The sequence below is a fragment of the Stegostoma tigrinum genome, chromosome 14, assembly GCF_030684315.1.
Source record: "Stegostoma tigrinum isolate sSteTig4 chromosome 14, sSteTig4.hap1, whole genome shotgun sequence".
NCBI classification, from domain to species: Eukaryota; Metazoa; Chordata; class Chondrichthyes; order Orectolobiformes; family Stegostomatidae; genus Stegostoma; species Stegostoma tigrinum.
In genome coordinates this window covers 16,942,167-16,967,887 of record NC_081367.1, presented here as the reverse complement: position 1 = coordinate 16,967,887, position 25,721 = coordinate 16,942,167, and the positions used below count along the sequence as shown (strand labels likewise).

At 40.1% G+C, this 25,721-nt stretch overlaps 1 protein-coding gene across 4 annotated transcripts in view; it reads right to left on the bottom strand.

The window, feature by feature from the left end:
• Positions 1–25,721, bottom strand: part of ppp2r3a (protein phosphatase 2, regulatory subunit B'', alpha) — a 307,995-nt gene that overhangs the window by 203,876 nt on the left and 78,398 nt on the right. For all 4 annotated transcript variants that reach the window (XM_048542153.2, XM_048542157.2, XM_048542154.2 and 1 more), the window contains one exon: positions 15,578–15,630. Coding sequence is in view for 2 of the 4 variants with exons in the window: in XM_048542157.2 (XP_048398114.1) it covers positions 15,578–15,580 (3 nt within the window). In the remaining 2 variants the exon portion in view is untranslated. The remainder of the gene's footprint in view (positions 1–15,577; positions 15,631–25,721) is intronic.

Here is a 25,721-nt window from a genome sequence, read left to right as displayed (position 1 = left end):
AGCCTAAAAGTCACAAAGTTATCCTTATTCTCTGCTTCCTGTTAGCTAACCAATCTTGTATATATGCTAACACAGTGGCACGGTGGCTCAGTGGTTAGCACTGCTGCCACAGGGACCCAGGCTTGATTCCACCTTTGCATGACTGTCTGTGTGACGTTTGCACATTCTCCCTGCGTCTGCGTGGGTTTCCTACAGGTGCTCTGGTTTCCTCCCACAGTCCAAAGACATGCACGTTAGGTGGTTTAGCCGTGGGAAATGTAGCATGGGGGTTGGGTCTGGGTGGGATGCGCTGTGGAGGGTTGGTGTGGACTCAACGGGCTGAATAGTCCGCTTCCACACTATAGGGATTCTATGAAGAGTGCTTTTTAAATTCTGGAACTAATTATGCATAAGTTTGGCAGAAGCAGAAACAACTAAGGAGTTCAAAAGAAAAAAGAATGGACACAAAAAAAATCAACTTGGTGAGTGTCAAATGTCGGAGTGGGATGACTGGATTGCACAATGGGCAGTCAGTATGAATGTGAACTGCCAAATGACCTCCTTCTGTAACATAAATGACTGGTGACCCAAGGCAAGAACAGTGATTTCCAAGAACGGGTTTAATCGAGCAAAACAATGTCTATAGATGGGTGAAAGAATCAATGGAGTAGGACATTGAATTGCTCAAAAACATTCTGCCAATCAATTTGATCATTTTTGGTCTGTGTCTTAACTCGTCCTACCTCCCTTACTTCCACACACTCCTTAATCCTCTTTAACCTATCAATAATCTCCCATTCACAGTCAAGAGAAATGTAAATGTTGTTGTTTAATGAAGTCAGAGCTGCTTTTAATGAAACATGACAGCCACACAAATGATACACAAGCACAACGATGTCTCAGTGTACTAAACTACTATCACTTTGTTGAGAATGGACCCAGACAAATTACAGCAGATTAAATGAACCTGCATGCTTTGGGACTAATATGGGAAAATACGTGGCAAATAGTGACTCATTTCTCATCTGCTTGACACATCCAAACTTATTCTGGAGTTAACCTTATAAGGTTAACAAAAACATTTCTGAAACAGTTGCGCAATAACAACAAAAGCATTTTTAATTGTAATATAACTGAAACTGCCTCTGCAGCTCTGTACAAAAGCAAAATGCAGTGGATGCAGGCAAGCTGAAATATAAAGAAAAATTGCAAGGATCTCTCAATCGCAAATGTAGAAAGAGAAACCGTTCACATTGAGATGCCTCCTGTCAAAACTGGCGTGATTGAAGGTCATTGGTCAAAAACATTAACTGTTACTCTCCCCCACGGATTCTACTAGAACTGCTGAGCATTTTCAGCATTTTCTGCATTTTTGGCTCTATTTTTGAGGACCCTGATCATCTTTCTTTTCATTGCAAACACATGCAAAGAAGCAGCCCCAGGGAAATACTGACTGGTCCAATTGTGCTCTTCTTGTTTTTCCACAGGTAAAGATTTTTGTGGGGGAATGTTGCTGCTGAAAGTTGACAAATTAAGGCAAAATGCTGTAAGGGAAAGATTGTGGAAAATAATCTCAATGTTGCATTAAAAACTATTGAACAATTCAGTTTTAGTTAAGTCCAATAACATACAGATATTGAGGTTACATATTATTTACAATATGATGTCCAAACAGTATTCAATGTGGCATTTGTTCTGAATTTAACTTTCAGACATACTAATCAGTGAAACATGCACTTTATTGAGTGTCCTATAGTGCTCCATGATTATGGCTTGTCAGAAAGGGATATCTGTGGCGGGCAAATGGAACAGCGTCTGGAGCCAAATCTGCATCCAGCTTTTCTCCTGGGATAACTGAAGAGAGAACAAGGTTTACAATTTGGCTGTAAAGTTTAGTGGAATTTAGTGGAATATGCAATGGGTTCAGTAAAGCAGATTGCTTAGAACTGGACCTACATAATAGAATTGGTTCTAGCTCTGTAAGGACTGGCATGAACTTGCAAATAGAATAGCTTTGTCAGATATGCTTGAATATATTCCCCTTCATTTAGACAATTGTTTCTTCACCATCAAGGACATCTCACTCGTGTGACAGGGTTGGATTATTTCTGCTGTTGACTTTATCTCCATAACTGCTTGTTTAACATGTTCAAAAGGTAGAATTTGATTATTATGCCCACAGAATAGTCAAAGGCAAACAGAAGAGAGCTTTAATCCAAAGGTAGTCCTGCTGGACAACTGATGTTTCCTGACAAGGAGCAATGCTGTAGCTTTCCAATTGCTCAAAGCTCTAGGACACCAGTATATGTGCAAAGGTTGAGATTTGCATACTTTTCTCTGAAGATAGTAATTTGACTAAAATACAATTTGAAATAAATGTGTTTTTAAGTAACAGGGTAGAACAATAATAAATCTGAAGATCTCAACTCCAATAGGATTGAATGCATTTGGTAGTGCTTCAGTAAGTGTATGGTCCATTGGGCCCATTAACTGAGAGTTAAATGTAGCATAAAGACCACATGGTACTTGCTTTGAATATAGAATTTAGAACATCATATTAGAAATACAAACAAGAGATCGAGTAGGACCTAAGAACAGACACAGGAGATGGCTACACACCTTATTGAGACTGCTCCATCACTCAAAATGATCACGGATTATCCTCACCTCCAACTGTGCTGACCACCCGTTTCCAAATCCTTTGACTCCCTGACAGACCAAGTCAGCTTTCAGTATATTCAATGATAGAGTATCCGCAACCATCTAGGTTTGAAGAAATGCTATGACCTCTAGTGTTTGTTATGTCTATACATGAGTTTTGGATAAAAATACAGGTGGTTTGATTAGTAGGTTAGCAGACAACATAAAAATTGGTGGAGTTTTGGATAGTGAGGAATGTGGTCAAAGGATACTGCAGGAAACAGATCAGTTGGAAAGTTGGGTGGAGAAATGGCAGATCAAGTTTAATATGGACAAGTATGAGATGATACATTTTGGGAGATCAGATACAAGAGGAAAGTGTACAGTAAATGGCAGGACTGTTAGGAGCATTGGTATACAGAGGGATCTTGGGGTGCAAGTCCATAGTTCCCTGATAGTGCCAACACAAGTGGATGAGGTGGTAAACAAAACGTACTCCATGTTTACCTTCATTAGTCAGGCCATTGAGCATAAAACTGGGCAAGTTATAATGCAGTAAAACTTTAGTTATGTTTCATTTTAGAACATTGTATATGTTACTGGTCACCACTCGTGAGGAAGGATGTGAAGACTTTAGAGAGGGTGCAAAAGGGGTTTACCAGGATTGGAGTGTATTAAGTATAAGCATAGGTGGGGAAAACTTGATTGCTTTTGCTAGACTGTCAGAGGCTGCAGGACAACTAGATAGAAGCCTATAAAATTACGAGGGACATGGAAAGGCTGGATATTGGAGTCATTTTCCCCATATTGGAGAATGTCAAATATTAGGTGGCAGAGGTCTAAGGGGAGAGGAGGAAAGTTCAAAGAATATGCAGAGGGCAATCGGTACATGGGACATGCTGCCTGGGGGTTGGCAGAAGCAGATACGACAGCAACACTTAAGGGACATTTAGACAGACACATGAACTGGCAGAGAGTATTGGGATATAGACCATATGCAGGCAGGTGGATTAATTTAGGATTACATCGTGGTCAGGACAGAGGGCTAAAGGGCCTGTTGCTGCGCTTTACTGCTCTAAGTTAAGTGAATTACTCTGGAGGTTTTCCACACTGGTAAAAATATCCTGCAATGACTACTTTGTAACCATATCAGAGTACTTGTTTCCTAATAGACCAACATGGTTACATTTACAGTGGCTATCATATGTGTTTTTGCAACTAGGGAGAGGATCTTTAGGGTCCATCTCCAGTTATATTTAAAGTTTAATTTATTTATTCATATCCCTAGAGGAAAAGTGATGTGCGCTGCAGACATCGAGGCTGGCGATACCCAATATAACTGGAATTGTCTGACACTTCTGTTTTCTCTCTTTTTTGCCTTTTCCCACATGAATAAATTAAAATTCTATTATCAGTGATGTGCATGCAAAATATATTTGATTTAGTTATCAGCTGACAATTCTGCATTGATGAGTGACCAATGAAAGAGTTCCCAGTTCAAACAGCAAAATGGCCACAACTTTCCTGTCCAATTCTATTGCTATCCCCATAAGACTTAAGTGCACTAAGGCAGAATGGAGTTTTAAAATTTCACTTGTAAAAATTTACATTGCATTAGTTTCACCTTATTCCTCTGTGTGTCATCATTACTTATTGAAACTAACTTATTTAGCATGCTCTAAATGTACTGGCACGCCTCATAATTGGCTTGCATTAATGGTTTCAGAGGAGTTAAGGACATTGCCTTTATTGTTAAAGAAACAACTTGTTTTTGTGACAGAGGGGGTAATTGTAATGTCGTAGATGAACACAAAGCTGCGTACGATCTCGGTCAGTCAATATTTGAAGATGAACACCCATTTGGGCAGTGCTGACACTGCCCCCTAGGTTCATCATATCCTTACCTTTACCGACTGACCACACTAACATTCCCCTCTACCCCAAATCTAGGACATCAGGCCATTTGGACTTCTCTCTTCCACGCTCTGGCTCCACACCAAAACTCCTGTACCAGTGACTCGTCCTTGCCAGTCCAAAATTTCTACAAAAGAGCTAATTCTCTTGCTTTCTTCACTTGTGCTGTAGACTTTAACAGGGAAAACTGCTTGACTTACACAGAAGAACATAAACCCAACTGGAGGATGCTTCCTTTAAACAAATATGAGTCAGGTGCCATTATATTCTAATACACACTGACTTTATCTTGAAGATAGGACTGTATTAAAAGTTGTTTGAGCCTAATTAGTACTCACAGCATACAAATGTATTACAGATATGAACCACTCATATAACCTGCATTAGTTTCAATGCTACAAACACATCAGTTACTATATTGCTGCATCGCAGCCTGCCATCAGAATACTGGAATTTCGCATCAAGCCTAATTAAGTCACCCACACACATCACCCCATCTGGTGAATTCGATAAACTTACTCCTGTAGCTTTCTAGCATTCAAGTTTTCCTCATGTCATGCTTGGCTCTGCTGTACAGCTGAATGCAACGACTTACTGCGCTACAGAAATGGGTGCCAAAGTTACAAAGCCCTTCATCCTTTGGTGGTTTCAAACCACCAACAATCCGTTCTCCCTGCTATGGGAAGGATGTTGTGAAACTAGAATGGATTCAGAAAAGATTTACAAGAATGTTGCCAGGTTGGAGGGATTGAGCCATAGGGCGAAGACGAATAGGCTGGTGCTGTTATCCCTCGAGCGTCAGAGGCTGAGAGGTGACCTTACAGAGGTTTATAAAATCATGAGGGGCATAGATAGGGTGAGTAGCCAAGGTTTTTTCTGCAGAATAGCGGAGTCCAAAACTAGAGGGCATAGGTTTAAGGTGAGAGGGGAAAGATATTAAAGGGACCTAAAGGGCAACATTTTCACACAAATGGTGGTGTGTGTATGGAATGAGCTGCCAGTGGAAGTGGAAGAAGCGGGTATAATTACAACTTGTAAGAGGTATCTGGATGGGTATATGAATAAGTAAGCTTTACATGGACTTGGGCCAAATCCTGGCAAACGGGACTAGATTTAATTTAGGATAACTGGTCGGCATGGATGAATTGGACCAAAGGGTCGGTTTCCATGCTTCACAGCTCTATGGCCATATGCTGTGGATAAGCAATTGATTACTATTATTAGTCAACAAATCATCATCGCAACTGGTGAAAACCAGGGTGGTAAAAACTGAATGAGATGAATCTTGATATTGCTTTCTCTGGTAATTGCCATGAGTACAGTAGTGGCAAGTTAGGCTTGGGCTTCCATGCACTGCATTATAATGTTACAGAGGTTCACATCAGCACTATGGAAAGATTCTACTCTTGCCAAGAGGAAGGTAGATCCAGAGGAAATCAAGATAATCAGAGGGATTCGCAGCCTGACTGGTCCCGAGATGTTTCCTTGACATTACTGTAATAAGGTAACAACATATGCTGCTTTGATGCTACTCATGATTTACTGCACAAATTATTCTCGATGAGAAAATTATGCTTTTTATATTTGAAGGCATAGGTGAGTTTTGTACATTTGTCTATACAGCCATTTCCATCAATGCTTTACTCACACTAGATTATAGGTGCGTAAAACTTACTGCATATGTTAATAACGTTATTTCCATATAACAACTGCTGTTAAACTGACTACTCAGAGAGGTGTACACTGCTCTCTCTCATTATAAATATGCTTTTGATCCTTTATTCAATAGTTACCAGATTGTGTTTATAATGCAATGTGTGTATGTATTCATGAATCATGTACATTTGCATACAATGTGTGTGCATGAGGACATGTTTAATTATTTGTACGAGAATGATGAGTTATAAGAGTCTGTAACAGTAAAAAAGAGCAAGGACATTTAAAATCATGGTTTGTACTTAAGAAACAAAAAAGGAATGGGGTTGGCCTGCCACAAGTCATAAGAAAGAATTGATATTCATGTTAAAATTCTTATCAAACAGCTGTCGTATCTGCTAAAAATACGACGAATGTCGAAGCAATTGACAGAGATTACCTTGATTGGACATTTGCAAGCAATTCTAGGCAATGACGCAAACCTCATAGATTTTGGCAAATGCGAATGCCTGTGGTAAGGTTACACTTTATTAACAAAACAAGATACAGCTTGTAAAACAGACTCCTTGCAGCCTTGGCATAGAGATGAAAAGCTAATTTCTTTCCCTCATGCTGATAGTGGCGCAGAAATGGGTCTGGACTTTGATGTTCTAACATGCAGGAGTTGGCTGGCAAGGCTGATGACGGCCAGAACACCTAGGAATTGAAACTAAAATCAATGCAATCAGATTCAAATTATCCAAACTCATGAAGTATGAGATGAGATCAGCAAATGATTAAAGCACACAAAAAAATCTTGGCACAGGTTAGATTTCCAACATCAAATTTTTGTCTGTTGTTTTCACCTCATCCCAACATTGTGGCAAATTGTAGTTTAGGCCTTTTATCAACCGGGTGAGTTTTCTTCCATCATTAGTGATAAAGGAGACATGTTGTCAAGAGGCTGACAGAACTCAGAAGGCTTGAGTAAGCAAAACAAAAAAAAACACAATTTCCTTACTTTCCCCACGCGAAAATGGTGGCCCAACGCTGTAGTGATTTACCATATGAAGGGTCTAGGCCCGAAACGTCAGTTTTTGTGCTCCTGAGATGCTGCTTGGCCTGCTGTGTTCATCCAGCTCCACACTTTGTTATCAGTGATTTACCACAGTTTGTTACAATGTCTGTGATGGTTTTGGGGGAGGGTTGCTACTGATAGACACCATTTGGATTACATACACTCTCTGCACACTCAGGAAGCAGTTTAATATAGCTCATCGTGGCAGGAAACGTGGTCAGTGAGCTCAGAACATTTCGGCCAAGGCAGGAAAAGTTAATGCAAAAGATCTCAACTGTTCACGGTGGGACCATAGTCAGGATCATTCATGATTTCACTTGATACCAAATATTCCTGAGCCCACCGCAGTTTAATGGCGGCTCTGTGATTTAGTGGGATTTGTGCTGCTTTCCTGTGCCTCCTGAAGGTTGTTCAGTCAACCAGTCAGATTTGCCCAAGGCTTGCAGAGGTGGGCTACAATTTTCGCAGACACATTTGATCCTAATCGAATAACTAGGCATTGGGAACATGGCACTGAAAGCCCTGATTTCTTTGAATGGTGGCACAGATTCAATGGGCTGAATGGCCTGCTTTGCTCCTATATTTTAGGGTCTCAGGGAAAGCCACTTTCCTGTCCTTGCCTTTGGCCACTCTCTACCACGACTGCACAAAACCTCTATCCTGCTTCTCTTACTGGCGTCCAGGGATCCAGGAACAATTCCATGTTGGTGTCCTAACAACATTACTGATAGCAACCACTGCTTCTAGTTCACTGCAGACAATACTGCTGATTATTATGCAGCTCTTGGGGATGAAATTTCTGCCTTTGGGTCCTAGCCCCTGACAAAATTCTGATTCTGGCCATCTGATGGGCACTTTGCTTCACTTCTGTGGGGGAGGCCCTCAATAAAACTGTGCTCCTTCCAGTGAGCAAGATATCTGCTGCCCATTTTAAATACCGGCCCTAAGTCAGGACGACAGGCAAAATTCCTTGAACACCATCAAAGTGGATGAGTGTTTAGGGTCGGGGTAATGGGCTGCTCTCAGATGGACTGCAATGGTTGAAGAAGGGCAGCTCACCACCACCTTCTTGAGGCTAGGTGGAGATGGACAGCTAATGTGGGCTTTTCTGTCACTGTCACATCCCTTGAAAGAATAAAACAAAACTATACTAGCTCCTCCACCCCAAGTGAACAAACCCCCCCCAACCACAAATCCACCCAAAAGCCCCAGTAACACACATGAGCCAACTTCTGGTCTCTCCAAGAGGTGCAGAAATAGACTGGGTCCAGATTCGGCCTCAAGCTGTAGACCTTCCTGTCTGGGTAAAATCCAACTGGTACAGCTTCCATACCAGAAGAAAAACTGATGGTCAGCAACGTTTGCAAAACAGAATTAATTTCAATGGGGACTATCCTGTTGTATAATGCCAATATAAATAATAAACACTGAACAAAATCAGAAGTTGGAACCACAACAAATTCACATTTGAAGTTTTGATTGTATTGCCATGTCTGGTTTTAATCATTGTACTTAAGGAAATATCAACAAACCAGAAGTCTGTCAAGTATGTATGCACCAATCAACAAACCAATGTGGTGACATATGCACTAATGTGGCACAAATGAATGCACAATTAGATGTTAATCTGATGCTTATTGTTAATTAGTCACCAATTGAGAAACAAATTCAATATTAGACACCAACTTGCTAATCACTTACTAAATGTCAAATGTAGACTGATCAAAAATAATTTGTGTTGTATGTGGTGTGCACGATTAATAGCATCAATGCATCTTGGTCATTTAAACTGAAAATCAAATCTGACTTACACTGTAGAGATTTTGTTGTTGCTTTACATCATTTCGGTAATATATTTTGTATTGTTGGAAGATGTGGATCTGTTTGGATATACAGACAACTGCTAGAAGTCCAATAAGAATAAATCAGAGATATTTAAAGAATGTAAATAGTTACTATTTTATACTTGTAATTATTTCGCAGAATTTCACAGAATCTCTACAGTGTGGAAACAGGCCCTTCGGCTTAAGAAGTCTACACCGACCCTCAGAGAATCCCCCCTAGACTCATTCCCCAATCTGTAAACACTAGACTGTGTATTACTTGCAATATCCGATGGGAAACAGTTCCTGACATACTGATAGTGCTTTCAAAAATACAATGAGGGAATGGGACTGACTCAATCACTCTGAAAAGGGTCAGTATAGACCCAACAGGTGAAATGGTCTTCTTCTGTGCCGTAATAATGGCTCTAATGACTGTAACTATGTTGAGCATTGCTAATGCTTCAGCAGGTCTCAGTACGTGTTGTTACCATAATAACTCCCAATCAGCACTGAGAAATGTTCTAGCCTTCATATTCCAAACGTATAAATGACGTGTTTTTGTCACTTGAAAATGCAGGCCAGTGCAATTTTTTTTTCTTGATCTGGAATTCATTTCTGGAAGTGGTGGTAGAAGCAAATTCAACACATTCCTTGAAAGAGAATTGAATAAATAGCTGAAAATGACTATTTTGCAGGACTTTAGGCAAAAAGCAGGGGAGTTGGAACTACAGAGGTGGTAATTATTGACAAATACAAGATCAAAAGCTTACTTCACATCTCTTCTGAATGATGAATGAGACAGCTCTTTCAAGCAGCTAGAACAGGCAATCGGGACCAAATGGCCTCCTTGCAGTATGACATTATATATTATTTATTTTAAATAATATTTAATAGATACAACTCCAGTCCGTGCCTTCAAGCAGAATACATTCACAAATGTACTAAGGAGTGATCTTTCAGAAGTGAAGTTAGGAAACACTTCAACAAATAAAAAGGTGAAAGTTCGAAAGTCTCTTCCATAAAGAATATTTGATACAAGATGAATTGCAAATTTTAACCAACCAATCAATTGCAAATTTTAAACCCAAGATCAATAACATTTTCATAATCCAAAGCTGTTTAAAGGAATGGGACAAAGAGGTTCATGTGAAGCTAGGTCAGAGAGCAGATATGATTTCATTCACTGGTGATATAGGTTCAAATAGCTAAATGGTACATTCCTGTTTCTAAGTTCCTGTGAGATATTTAGAGCGAGGCATTGGATTTCTCATTAACCATTATTCACAAAGGTTCACCTTGAAAACATGAGCACGACTTGAAATTATCTTTGCACCATCTGAATGGAATATCAACCATCTGCTGAAGTCTGCTACAGACCATGCTTTGCAATGAGGTAACAAGGTAACAAGAGCTGAGCGAACACAGCAGCCCAAGCAGCATCAGAGGAGCAGGAAATGACCTGTTTTTAGTGAAGGACTTCTATTGTTATATCCTACACGGTAATTTCTACATCTTGCACGAGGGATTTTGTTGAATACATGCCTTGTTATACATGCTCAGCTTTCTAGACTTAAGGCCAAAGGCAATCTGTACATAAACTGGATCTAGTTGGATTGAAGAGGAGCTGATTATTTGAGTGTAAATTGCTTATGAGTTGTCAAAGTAACAGTAACAGATATCAGCTTAAGATTGAAGATTGAACATGTAACACGATGATGGAGACAGCATGGGCGTAACAAGTGCAAGCTAGGTAAATGGAAAACTGGAGGATAAGTCACACTAGCTGTTTTTGCACATCTGGTAGTGTTGAGACAGATCTGGGAATAACAGCTGCTCACTTTCATACTACAGCCATTGTGTAAAGTACCTGGAAAGTCAGGAATATGAGGCCTATTGAAACAACATATGGAGTTTGAAAATAATCATATTAGTCTGGAGTAAAATTTGTGCTGCTTAGTGACTCAATAAAGAATAATGGATAATTAAGAGATAATAGGAACTGCCGATGCTGGAGTCTGAAGCAACAAAGTGTAGAGCTGGGCAAACACAGCAGGCCAGACAGCATCAAAGGAGCAAGAAAGCATTTTCTGATGAAGGGTCCAGACCCGAAACATCAGCTTTCTTGCTCCACTGATGATGCCTGGCCTGCTGTGTTCATCCAGCTCTACGCCTTGTATTCTCAATGTATAATTAAGGCTTTCTCAAATATGAATAAATGTTATTAAATATTTAGAGAGAATCTGATAATTGCAGCTGATTGTTAATTGTGAATTCAATTAGAGAGCAATGCTGCTTGTATATTTCTGGCTCCAAGTCTGAGTCATAGTTAGAGAGTCATACAGCACGAAAACAAATCCTTTAGTCCAATGCATCCACACTAACCATAATCCTAAACTTAACTTGTCCCACATGCCTGCTGCTGGCCCATATCCTTCCAAACCTTTTCTATTCATGTACTCATCCAAATGTCTATTAGACATTGTAACTATGCCCACATCCACCACTTCATCAGGTAATACATTCTACACATGAACCACCCTCTGTGTAAAACATCTGCCCCTCAAGTCTTTGTGAAAATCTCTCCTCTCACCTTATAGAGGCCCCCTAGTCTTGAAATTCTCCCATCCTAGGGAAAAGACAACCACCAAAGGCCTCAGCTTTTCACTTTTCCCAGCTTGCATTGACTCAGTGCTTGCTCCTAGAAGTCATGGGTTCAAGCTCACTCCCGAAACTTGAGTAATCCACAATGATTATTATTGAGAGTGCGCCACATTGTAGGAGTCACCATCCTTCCACATAAAACATTAAGCCATTTCTGATGAAGGGTCCCAACCCGAAAAATGTCAGCTTTCCTGCTCCTCTGATGCTGCCTGGCCTGCTGTGTTCCTCCAGCTCCACACTGTGTGTTATATCTAAACCAAGATCATGTTTGTTTTCTAAGGTGGGCATAAAATGTTTCATTAATTATTCAAGGAGGAGCAAAGGATTTTTCTTGTATACTGCCCAATATTTATCCCTTAACCAACATCACTGTAAATAAAAACAAAACCAAAGATCTGTGGACACTGAAAATCCAAAGCAAAAACAGAAATTACTTGACAAACTCAGCATTGTCTGGCAGCACCTGCCACTATAACGGACTATTACAGTTTGTGAAAACTTGGTTGGTGTGAACTGCCTGTCAGCTTTCCTGATATTCCAAAATAATATACAAAATATTTAAATAGGGGAGGCAGTAGCTTAGTGATAATGTCATTAAATTAGTAATGTAGAACCCCAGGCCAAAGTTATGGGGTCATGCCATCATGGTAGTTGTGAAATTTGAATTCAATACATATCTGAAAGCTAGCCCTAATAGTGACCATATAACTACTACTGATTGTCCCTTCTGCTTCACTAATGTCCTTTAGGAAATTTGCTGTCCTCAGCTGATCTAGCCTATAAACAGAAAGATGGTTGACACTTAAATCCCCTCTGGGCAATTAGGAATGAGTGATAAATGGTGGTCCAGACTGTGACACCCATCTCTATTTTTAAAAAAAACTGAAAGAAGTGACTAAGCCTCAAAACCCTACAATCCCTGCCTCTAAATGGCACCAAATTGTGGAGATTGAAGGCCTGTCCCAAACAATCAGACAGGTCATACTGGGACCCACTTGGCAAACCAGCCACTTTGAATTTTAGCTGGGAAGGCTGGTAATTGGGCAGTGAGAGTTGGGGCCCTTCAGTGATGATTCATTCACTTCTTAGGGTCCTTAACTGGTGGCAAGTCAAGAAGCTCCCCAATAGATCTCACCAAGCTGGCGAGAAGGGCAGAGTAATTTATGCCACACCCTGGGAGGGGAAAATCATGTCTATGGTTTAATCAATAACATTAAATCAAATGTAGGAGTGAGTGGCAACATTGCTCAAAATAGTAGTGATGAAAATAGGAGATAAAGAGAGCTATTGGCATTGCAGTATGAGCCTTATATCTTATTTCTTTGTGACTTCAGGATATTTGACAACCTCATGACTATTTTGTCAAATTAAGTGAGAAAGTATCTCTAAATATCATGGAGATAAATTTCATAGACATCAACACACATTTCCAGCTTTGAGAGAAACTGCGAGGTGCTATTTTCAAAATTATCCAAGACTGAAAATAAACTCCAAATAGAATTTTGCTACATGCTTGAGGTGCTCAGTAAAAGATGTTCCTCCATGCTCAAAAACTCAGGCACATCTGATTAAAATCTCAGCTATCAATTCTGCATTTGGAAATCTATCGATGTTGACCACTGGCCCACTGAGGATATTTGTGAACATCATAAATCACAGCGAAATTGATGTTTATAACTTTCAAACAAGATGACAAATAAATTTATAGTGAAAAATAGCTCTCTATAACAGAAATATAATTTTGGGAGTAAAATTCTGTGATAGCAACGGGCAGCTTGCACTGCTACGAAAATCTAATCTGCACCTCATATACACCTCTGAACATAATGAAGTATCACACAATCCATATCACTGAGCCATTCCAAATAAACTTCACGAGCTCCCCAATTTACGAAGGTCCAACTTACAAGTGCTCATACTTACAAATGTTGTACCACGCAGAGGTGTAATTTTAAAGATCCAACACTTGAACAGTTCCTGTACTTATGAACAGCTGCTTTACATTGTCCTGCGTTGACTTCTGAATCGCATACAATTTGACTTGCAAACAGACTCCAGAATGGAACCTGTTTCCAACTCAGAGACTGCCTGTGTCAGATTTTCCCTCCCCATAGAAATGCATTCCAATTACAACATTGCTACAGACCACTCGGCACGTAAGTCTTTGTCAGGGTTAATCTCTTTTTCTCTCCATTCATTCTCATTTCCCGCATCCAACAGCTACCTTGCTTGATTCTGCATTTTCTAGTTTTTTTGTCATTCTCTTAAGCACATGGCTATCTAAAGTTTGGAACGAGCCCAGGTATCATTCCAATTGATGATTTCTTACTGAGATCTCTTGAATTTGAAAAAAGCTTTCAAAAACATTTTTAATCTTCAACCTTATTTGTACTACCATCAGATACAGCAATCTACCTATGAGTGAGTAATGTGCATTGATTTTGCTACTGATAGTTTTCAAGGAGAATTAGGCTTACCCTCATATGTGCTGGAATTGCTTGTGATGGGCTCTGCTTCAGGGAACAGGTGATTGAGGACAATGCAACTTAGAGGAGCAGAAGGATGAAGAGCATAACAACTGATAGTCATGAGAAAGTTCACTGCCACTTTATACTGATAGGTGTCTGGTTTCATTGAGATTTGATTTTCATTTGAGCCATAAATAAGTTGTAAAGCCTCAACTCCTCTCTGGTTTTCAAGCTAACTATCTCAAAATGGTGCCCTTCAGTTATTGAATAACCTGTTGATGGAAGTAGTTGTTTTGTTATTTACCTTACCAAAAGTAATGACTTTGAACATTTAAAAATTGTCCTTTAATCCCTGCTCCATATAAGGATAACATTCCAAGCGTTGCTCTCTCCACATAACCAATGTCTCATAACTCTGATATCATTCTGGTGAATCTATTCCATAGCCTCTCCAAGACCTCAGCCTCCTTCTTAAAGTGTAGTGCCTAGAATTAGAAAAATGTCAGGGGAGGCCTAGCTAGTGATTTATAAGATGTGTGAACTAATTTTCCTGCACCAACTAAATGTAACCAGAAATGAAAGAGACCTGGAAACAATACATTGTCCTAATAGTCTGTTGTGTGAAGGTGGAGAAACTAATCAGGTTAGAAAAAGAAAACAATATTGAAAATCAAAAATGAGAAGTCTTCTTAGAAATAGGTGATAAAATTCAACTAGAATAGAATAAAGTATAAATGCTGCTCTTTAATTCTCATGGCATGGCCTGTAGCATCTGATTTAACCTATCATAAATAGATAATTTACCACACAGTCCCACATTAATGTCAAGATATAATAAGTTGTGATTTCACACAATTGGTTTCATCAGGTTTGATTAAATAATCTTCAAAATTACAAGATTAATATGAATGAGGGAAGTAATTTGACTGTCTTTTAGTTCATTCAATCAGAGAGATCCTATGGCTCTCCCCAGCAGCTCATTCCTGTTTAAATAATGCAAATGTATTCACCTCTACTGCTGGGCTCAAAAATCCTACTGGAGTATTAAATCACTCTTTGTATAAGGAACAATTTCCAATCATCAGTCCCAATACAATTGGTCATCGTATTTTTCTAGTTTAAAACTGCCCTCTCTTGCCCTAACCTTGTAAGTTAAGTTGAAATAAATTTCCAGGTTTATCCTTACTCCATTTTTATATATTGCCAACAGTATTTTGTTTAAACCTGACTAGAAAACAAACAAACAAACATACAAACACTCAGCCAGCAAAAACAGGCAAGGAAGGCTCTCAGAACAGAAGTGCACATTATATAAACATTCAAAGCAGGTAAATTGTTCAATAACTGATGATAAATTGAACATTTAATATCCATACCATATACAGGATGGCATCTTGCAGTCTGATTCAATCTTTACACGCTTGATTGTCTGAAAAGAAACCACAAAATAAGACACATGAGCAAACTTAATTTTGTTAGAGTTACTAGCTGCAGCTGAAAGCAAAAACAAAATCAGCATATACCTAATTAAGCTTTAACTAGTCCATCAAAAGGGGGAAGTGTGCTCCTTTTGTATTACTGATGCAATTTCAGATATGGATGTGCCTTTTGGCTATTGCTTCAAATTAAAAATGCAATTTTGATAAACATGAGACTGTTGAAATTAAAATATATTTATTTGTTACGTTTTACGCGCTGTAGCAAACATTATCACAGAAGCAGATTCCTCTGTTGTGCTGTAGAAATGCAGACTGGCAGGTGACCTAAATTTGTCCATTGAAGGAAATAGATTCCTTGACCTACCATGGGCAAATGACGACTTTGATCCCTTTGTTCTCCATCATAAAACCGCTATGTCTTGTTATTAAATACTAACATTAAGTTCCTTGGCACACTATTCATTCACAATATCTACCCTGTTAATGTTTTGTGTGTGCTATTACAGAATATGTCCTGGTTATGTTGCCAGAATTCTTTAATTAAACAGAATTCCAAAGCATTGGATCAGGAGCATTGTTACATAACTCTCCTAATGGGTTACTAAATATTATCCATTGATTAGACATATCCCAGGTGGAGCTGACATCAAATATAATGCTATTAAACAAAGGTCAATGTGTGTTTTGTAGACATTACCATGTTGAAGACAAAGAAGTTATTCATGGAAACATTTCCTAAATTTTCACACCAGTGACAAAATACGTTATAACAACAAATATTTTATTTCAAATACGCTATCCTTTATTTAAAATAAAATTCAAGGGTAAAGAAGGTGCAATGGTGTTTATTATTTCCCCCAATATGTGACAGTTCCATGTGGACGAGTGCTTCAGAATTGAAGATGTTGAAGCAGAGCCGGGATCCTTAAGTGACAGGGGAATTTTATCGAGCCACGAGTGCAAGAAACAGAGTGTGAGAGGTGGTTTAAGAAGGCAAGATGCAAACTTCAGATTTCCTGTTGATGGGATGAGATACAGAGATAAAGTCTGCAGCAAGTTTGCAGAGTGTTGAGCATACACTGGCCTGTGGTAGGTTTGTACCTATAATATACTTGAATGATATCAATTTTTATCAGTGTGAAACAGTTTTTAACAAAGTTGCATTCTCAGGATCAAATTAGCAGTGCATGAAAAAATCACACGACAGATTATAGAGGGAGGGAACAAAGTAATGTTGAGGAGGTGATGAGGACAAGAATGAAAGTGATAGGGAGGTAATGGTTGAGACCAAACTTTACAATGACCAATTCCGTATTGTTGGCAAAAAAAACATAAAGAGAATTGGCTGGCCAACAGAAGACAGCGAGTGGTAGTAGAAGGAAAATATTCTGCCTGGAAGTCAGTGGTGAGTGGAGTTCCACAGGGCTCTGTCCTTGGGCCTCTACTGTTTGTAATTTTTATTAATGACTTGGACGAGGGAATTGAAGGATGGGTCAGCAAGTTTGCAGACGACACAAAGGTCGGAGGTGTCGTTGACAGTGTAGAGGGCTGTTGTAGGCTGCAGCGGGACATTGACAGGATGCAGAGATGGGCTGAGAGGTGGCAGATGGAGTTCAACCTGGATAAATGCGAGGTGATGCATTTTGGAAGGTCGAATTTGAAAGCTGAGTACAGGATTAAGGATAGGATTCTTGGCAGCGTGGAGGAACAGAGGGATTTGGTGTGCAGATACATAGATCCCTTAAAATGGCCACCCAAGTGGACAGGGTTGTTAAGAAAGCATATGGTGTTTTGGCTTTCATTAACAGGGGGATTGAGTTTAAGAGTCGTGAGATCTTGTTGCAGCTCTATAAAACTTTGGTTAGACCGCACTTGGAATACTGCGTCCAGTTCTGGGCGCCCTATTATAGGAAAGATGTGGATGCTTTGGAGAGGGTTCAGAGGAGGTTTACCAGGATGCTGCCTGGACTGGAGGGCTTATCTTATGAAGAGAGGTTGACTGAGCTCGGTCTCTTTTCATTGGAGAAAAGGAGGAGGAGAGGGGACCTAATTGAGGTATACAAGATAATGAGAGGCATAGATAGAGTTGATAGCCAGAGACTATTTCCCAGGGCAGAAATGGCTGGCACGAGGGGTCACAGTTTTAAGCTGGTTGGTGGAAAGTATAGAGGGGATGTCAGAGGCAGGTTCTTTACGCAGAGAGTTGTGAGAGCATGGAATGTGTTGCCAGCAGCAGTTGTGGAAGCAAGGTCATTGGGGTCATTTAAGAGACTGCTGGACATGTATATGGTCACAGAAATTTGAGGGTGCATACATGAGGATCAATGGTCGGCACAACATTGTGGGCTGAAGGGCCTGTTCTGTGCTGTACTGTTCTATGTTCTATGTTCTAGTTAGAAATGGAGATCATTGCGGGAGATGCCCAGTGTGTAATGGGGTGGAGTTTTGGTAGTTGGCAATAGAAATTGTTGGAAACCTCACTGAGCATCAGTTCATTGGTAAAATTTAAAAATGAACACGTTCTCATTTCATAGTCCAGCAGTTGAAGGCAGACTACATATGGGTCTATATATGAGGAACCAGATTTTAAAAAGCACTCTTCATAGAATCCCTACAGCGTGGAATCAGTCCCTTTGCCCCCACTAGTCCACCCTGACCCTCAGAGCATCCCACCCAGACCTATCCCCCTCTAAACCTATAACCCACCTAAGCTACACATCCCTGAACACTACAGGCAATTTAGCATGGCCAATCTACCTAGCCTGCACATCTTTGGACTGTGGGAGGAAACCCACGCAGACACGGAGAGAATGTGCAAATTCCACACAGACAGTTCCCGAGGCTGGAATCGAACCCGGGTCCCGTAAGGCAGCAGTGCTAATCAGTGAGCCACCGTGCCACCCTGATCGCAAGTGTTTGCAACATTGTCAGGTGATGGTAGCTTTCACTAATGATTAACTTCCACTGCTGCTTAGTCACGCACATTTTGCTTGCATGCCTCCAGTTCTCAAATTTTAGTAATAATTGTGAGAAACTGTAAAAAGAGAGGAAGCAAAGTCAGCACACAGTTCTGGTAATGATATCGCGAGCAACACAACTGACAAAAACCCAGCCTGAATGTCAGCAGTGAAATTGTGACCACAGAAAGTCACTTCAAATGACATTCCATTTGGCATATGTAATATACTTTAGTCAAAAGTAAGGCTTCTGTTAATTATCTGGTGCTGCTTGTGGTCTGTTCTTTGTACTGCACGGTCCCTTTAAGATTGACACACATCCCCACATGTGCATATCTTAAAGGAACCACTTATTGTGTACGTTGTATTCATTGCGATGTATTAAGTTCTGAACTGCAGCTCAGCAGTACATGCACATTATTCGCAGGGAATGTCGCGAAGAAAAAACTGATTGGTAGTTTAAAAAAAAATCACTAAAAACAGTTAGGAGTAACTTATTTAGCTGACACATAAATAGGGTGCAGCCAACATAGTATCCTCTGTCGAGTCACAGAATCCCTACAGAGTAGAACCAGGCCATTCAGCTCATCAATTCTAAACTGATCATCCAAAGAGCATCATACACACTAAATCCCCCCGACCTTACACTTGCATTTCCCATGGCTGATCCACCTAGCCTGCACAATCCTGGACGTGATGGACAATTTAGCATGGCCAATCCACCTAACCTGCACATCTGTGAATAGTGGGAGGAAACTGGAGCACCTGGGAGGACACTCACACAGACATGGGGAGAATGTACAAACTCCACACAATTGCCTGAGGCTTGAATCAAACCAGAGTCCTTGGCGTCATGAGGCACCAATGCTAACCACTGAGCCATCATGCCGCCCTTGTAAATTTGGTCTGAATTTTGTGGCTGTAATTAGGGACAAACTGTTAACATTTGCTGTCATTACTCCTCAGAAATAGACAGCCACATCTGGCATCCTCACGTACAGTAAAACATGGAATTCTGGAGCATACTGTCAGTGATTCACCACTCCTCCACAGTATACTATTGAAGTCCTTGTAGATGGAAAACAAATTAGAAATGATCGAGTTCACATGAGCTTATACATTTTATACCATTACTCCTGCTGTAAAACGTCCAGAAAAATTTGTACCTTATTGAATAAGGAAAAACCAGCCTTTTAAATGAAGTATTAAGCCATAATTATTGCTGACAACCTCTCTCACCTGAGAAAACAACAATTTTTGTGAAATATCTAAATTTCCACGTTCCGTGATAAAGATCCTTAGCTTTTAAAATAATAAAAAATGTACTTTTTAAAAACATTTACAATGTTTCTTCTTGTGTCTTAATTCCATCTATGTATTCCAATCTTTATTTCACTTTCTGTAAAATTATTTTTAAAAGTGAATGGTAAAATTTGTTTGTCACTTCCCAGTTTGCTGTCTGGGAGAATTCTTCAAAGTGATTGGCTGCTTAGCCTAGGTAATGATATTAGTATGCGCTTTGTAGAGCATCTGCACTCTGTTCATGACAAACGACAACACCTTCCATCATGAACCATTTCAACTCCCCCTCCCACTCCATGGGCAACACGTCCATCCTGGGCCTCCTCCAGTGTCACAATGATGCCACCCGCAAACTGGTGGAGCAGCACCTCATATTCTGTCTCAGGAGCCTACAGCCCAACGGCTTAAATGTAGATTTTAACCAGTTTCAAAATCTCCCCACTCCCGGCCTCATCCCATGACCAAATCTCCGTCTCATCCCTGCCTCCTTGACCTGACACAACTCATCCATCTTCTCTCCCACCTATCTACTCCTCCCAAATCACTGACTAATCACCACCCCTCCCTATGTGCACTTACCTACGACCATCTCACCTACCTTCCCTAGCTCCACCTCCTTCTCTCTATTTATTTCTGAGCTCCCCGCCACCCCCCAACTCCAACCACTACTGAAGAAGGGTCCTGACCCGAAACGTCAACTTTCCAGTTCCTCTGATGCTGCCTGGCCTGCTGTCTTCCTGCAGCTTCACACTGTGTTATCTCTGACTCCAGAATCTGCAGTTCCTACTATCTTCGATATTAGTATTCTTGATGCTAGAGTTCCCCATGGCTGGTGCTGTGATGAAACTAATGTTGAAAAGAGAAATCCATGATACAGAGTTTGCTAGTTCATTGTGAACAGCTTCATTTGATGAGAATGGAATACACCATCACTTCACCACTGATTTTCAATTCCAGGTCAATATTTCAGCTGCTTTCTCACTTTCCTCCCCGGCTATTGTTAAACACGATAATGTTGAATTCACGCCTGTGATGGAACTACCCAACAATAGCCTGCAAGAGATACAAAATACATTTTGGAAAAGACCATTTGTTCTCCTCTCCAGGTCAGTCACCTCTGGATTTACATCTGACCATGTGTTTAAAACCTACAAAACTAAATCTCTAACATTCATCAGAACCCAATGTTGAGTTTAGAACCACAAAGCTGTGAAACATTGATATTTACTTAATGCCTTTCATTTTAAAAACATAGTTTGAGAAGGGAATGAGCAAGTTTATAAAGTCCCTACAGTGTGGAAACAGGCCATCTGGTCCATCGAGACCACAACCACCCTCCGAACAGCATCCCACCCAGTCTTACCTCCCTATACTATCCCTGTGACCTTGCATTACCTGTGGCTAACCCACCCAGCCTGCACATCCCTGGACACAATGGGCAATTTAGCATGACCTAGCCACCGAATCTGCACATCTTTGGATTGTGGTTGGAAACTACAGCACCCGAAGGAAACCCACGCAGACAGGGGACAAATGTGCAAACTCCACACAGATAGTTGTCAATGGCTTGACTCAAACCCAGGTCTTTGATGTTGTGAGGCAGCAGTGCAAATCACTCAGCCACAAAGGACAGCCAGTGGCCATAATCTATTTGGTTTTCCAGAGGGCCTTTGACAAGGTGTTGCAGAGGAAGGTGCTGACTAAGATAAGAGCCCATGGTATTAGGGACTAGACACAAGAGCAGGGCTATACTGCTGAGATTGGATAAGGCTCTAGTTGGATTACATTTAGCATACTGTGTGCAGTTTTGGGCCCTGTATCTAAGGGAGGACATGCTGGCCTAGGAAGGGGTCCAGAAGGGATTAACAAAAAAAAAATCACTGGGTTGAAGGGCTGGTCATATGAGGAGGAGAAGTTGAGGACTCCGGGCCTGTAATTGATGGAGTTTAGAAACATGAAGTTGGGCGTGGCGGGGCTCACATCGAAACTGACAGAATACTTAGCTGACTGGATAGACTAGACGAGGAAAATATGTTTCCTCTAGAAGGAGAGACCAGGACTTGACGGCACAGGTTCAGAATGCAAGGATGATCTTTTAGAATGGAGATGAGGAGGAAATACTTCAGTCAGAGAGTGTGGTGAACCCATGGAACTCACTGTTACAGCAGGTTGTGGAAGCCAAGTCATTGAGTGTGTTTAATATAGAGGCAAACAGCTTTCTGTTTAGGAAGAAGATCAAGAGTAATAGGGAGAAGGCAGGGCAATGGAGTTGAGAGCCATATTAGCCAAGATCAAATGGCAGAGCATGCTATGGGCTGAAATGGCCTAATTCTGCTCCCATATCTTATGTTCTTACAAGATTGCTTTTAAATGGAGTGGAGCACAGGCCGACAGAGGCAAACTCTTAGACTCAGTGTTTCAAGTTGTTCTGTTGGGACTCTTCTCTGCAGTTTAGATCAAACCAGCAAACATGGTGACTATTTCCTAAGACATTTAGACTTCATTATTGTCAGAGCCTGAGAAAACTGTTGACTTATAAAGATAGAAAATCTAAAAATATATTAGTTTGTGCCACTGTAAGGGGAGTGAAACAGCAGCAACTGGCTATTATCTAAAAATCTATGGGCTTCCACCTGACAGTCAGAATCATAGATTAGATGGGTGTGTAAATACTAAATTACAGTATTATTGCTGTAGATAGCAGTAATGAATGCTTTATAAATGTTGTTTTTCAGAATCCATCTGTAAAAAGCAGTTGTCTGCAAATTTCTACAACATGTTTTAATACCCGCGTTGAATGTTACAACTGTGTTGCAGATTGCAGACATACACAGAAGCATTGCCAGGTTGATCAGCACTGAAGTCTTTCAAGATTAGAAGTAAAATTGAAGGGCCTATCCCTCTCCCCAGGTAAATGCGAAAGATCCCAAGGCACTATTCTTCCTGGTGTCCTGACTAATGTTTGCCCATAGCAATATCAGTGAATCTGTTTATTTGGCTATTAGTACATTGCGGTTTGTCGGATCTTGCTGTATTCTTAAATCGATTTCAATAACTTTGAGATTAAAACGGTGATTACGCTTCAAAAGTATCTAATTGTCCATAGTGTGTTTTGGAATGCCTCGAGTTTGCAGAACGCACTAAATTTTGGTTCTCCTTTCTGAATGCTTGCTTTGATTTTTAGAATTATACTGAAATAATCAGGCATAACTTAGACTTTTCATATTTGTTGGAAGCTTTCATTTATAACCCACTGTGTGTTTGCTGGTCATGATTTTTTATAATTCACAACAGTCAACAAGATCTTAATGCCTAGCTGAAAAATTCAATGAAGATGGAAGATTGTAATTATGAAACACCAGAGTCATAATAAAGTTTTTTTAAATATAGAAATTCCACTGAGTTTGGGACATCTTTTGGAGACACAATTAGTAGAAAAGAAGTAAGATTTCAATACAGGTGAAATGAGGACTGTATATTATTAGAAATGTTTAAAAATAGAGCAAATGCACTATTGCATGGTAAGTTTGTTTGAGGTGCTGTGGACTAGCCTGTAAACTAACTTTATTTTACTGATGATAAAATCTTGTTCTGAAGCTGGTGGCCTACTCAATGGCTCTGCTCTGCTAAGGCGTTTTGGCAATCAACTTCAATTTATATCCTGGAGGATAAATGAAGGCAGCAATCCGTATTTGTATGCTAGATCCACACATGGATGGGTATTGACTGAGAAGTAAGTCTATGTAGAACTGTAAATATGGCAGAATCCAACCAAAAGCAATTGGCTGAAATGAATAAAAATAGTTGCTAATAAAAAGACTTGCTTGTCAAGGCTCCTATTCATTTAAACTCCTTAGAATCTCAAGAGTTCTGGATTTTCACAATCTGTCATTCGTAGAATTTTCACACATGAATGGTATTCACAAAGCAGCACTTGTTATATGCACAACATTGCTGTAGAATGGAAAATTCCATTATAATTTGATGGCAACCTAGAATGGATCAGCACGTATGTGGTATTTGCAAAGCTCTACCAACACGTGTACTGGAAGGCTCCAGTAAACACTAGTAAAGATGATGCCCATTACACAGTTACAGAGAGTATCAAGTTTCCCAAGTACAGACCCAAGCATTACTGGTGATACAGGATTACTATGCCCGATTAAGAAAATTTAACATCAAACAGTACGATCCCTTGATCTAGTGGATAAATTAGAAAGCATGCACATAATCCTGAATCCTCGTGATTAGTTAGAGGGGACGACACCTTTAAATTCACATTCCACCCAAAGTTGCAGAAATACTTTGGTCTTCAAGAAAAGCCTGTTGATTGATTCCAACACAGCAATTAAACTCTATTGCATATTTCTTTCAGAGAAAGCAGATCATCATAGTATTTGCCAATGATATGTGAATTTAAAAAGAGCTGATCAAGTTATCGGGCTCAGTAATAATTGGTTGCAAAAACAAAGTTCTCAGATCACCAGCCTTCAACAAGCATCTTTCAGTATTACAGGGTGTGTAATTCTAAGAAAAAAAAATTAGTTTGTAATGTATAATCGCTCCTTCAGTATTCAATGATAATTAAACAGCCAGTTTCTTGCTATTGCTTTGCTTCACAGGTGATACGTTTATAATGTAGCCAGCTATATTACCTTTCTTTCATAAATTGCTTTGTAATTTCATTGGTTTCTGTGATGTCTGATTTTAGTTGGAATTTTGGGAATTTCCTGTTGATTCTGTCTGTGGTCTCTGTGTGATATTTTGTTTGGCCATTGTTTATTGGGATCGTCATAATCTCTTAGAAGAGATTGTACACTGGACAAGAGACTCAAACTGATTTTTGATAGTTATGTTAATTGGATGACAATGAAATGGCAGCTTATTTTACACTCTGCTCAAATTTGTTTTTTACTGACTTCAATGAAGAAAATTTTGGGAGTGAGGTGGAATGGGCTGCTTACCTGCTGATATCTATTAATATGGTTCTGCCAACTTCACAATCACACCAATATACTTTTCCTAGCTATAATCAGTTCTGAAGAAGGGTCACTGGACCTTAAATGTTAACTCTGCTCTTCTCTCCACAGATGCTGCCAGACCTGCCGAGTTTTTCTAGCTGGTTCTGTTTTTGTTCATCATCATACTGTTGGTGTTGCCTAGGGGGTACCATGTCCACCTGAATCTAGAAGTTGAGGCCTCAAGTCCAACACCAAGAATTTTGCCAATTATTGGGAATAACAGTTCAGAGAATGATAGAAAGAAATTCAAGATTTGTGGCCCGGTGAACAACATATCTGCCTCTGACCAACAAGCTCTAGATCCAACTTTATCTCCAGGACTTGACCAAGAAAGATTTATTCATATTGCAGCCGGACAGGTTGAGTATTGACTTGGAAATTCTTTCAATACCTACCAAATGCAGGTGGTAATACCAGGAGCGAGTCCTGGTCAAACACATGATGGAAAAAGGAGCCTCTCCCATCACTAGCCCCTGATCCAGAGTGAAACTTACACAACTCAGACTATCGGGCAGGCTGATTAGCTCAGTAGATGGATGACCAGCACGGACCAGATTAGTGCTATCAGCAAAATGCTTGATCACCACTATGGCCGGAGTGTGAAGTGACTCCACAGAGGCCAATATCCTGTCACCAAGTCACTCTTTATTTACATGTGGGGAGTCCTTGACACTGATCCAGCTCTGAGTGTGAGGCAGCAGAACCTCTGACACGCCAGTTTATATCTGTCATCCAAAGCTCCCTGATTGGACAACATTAACAGTCCCAATCAAGGTAATCATATTCTGAGGTCCAGCTGGC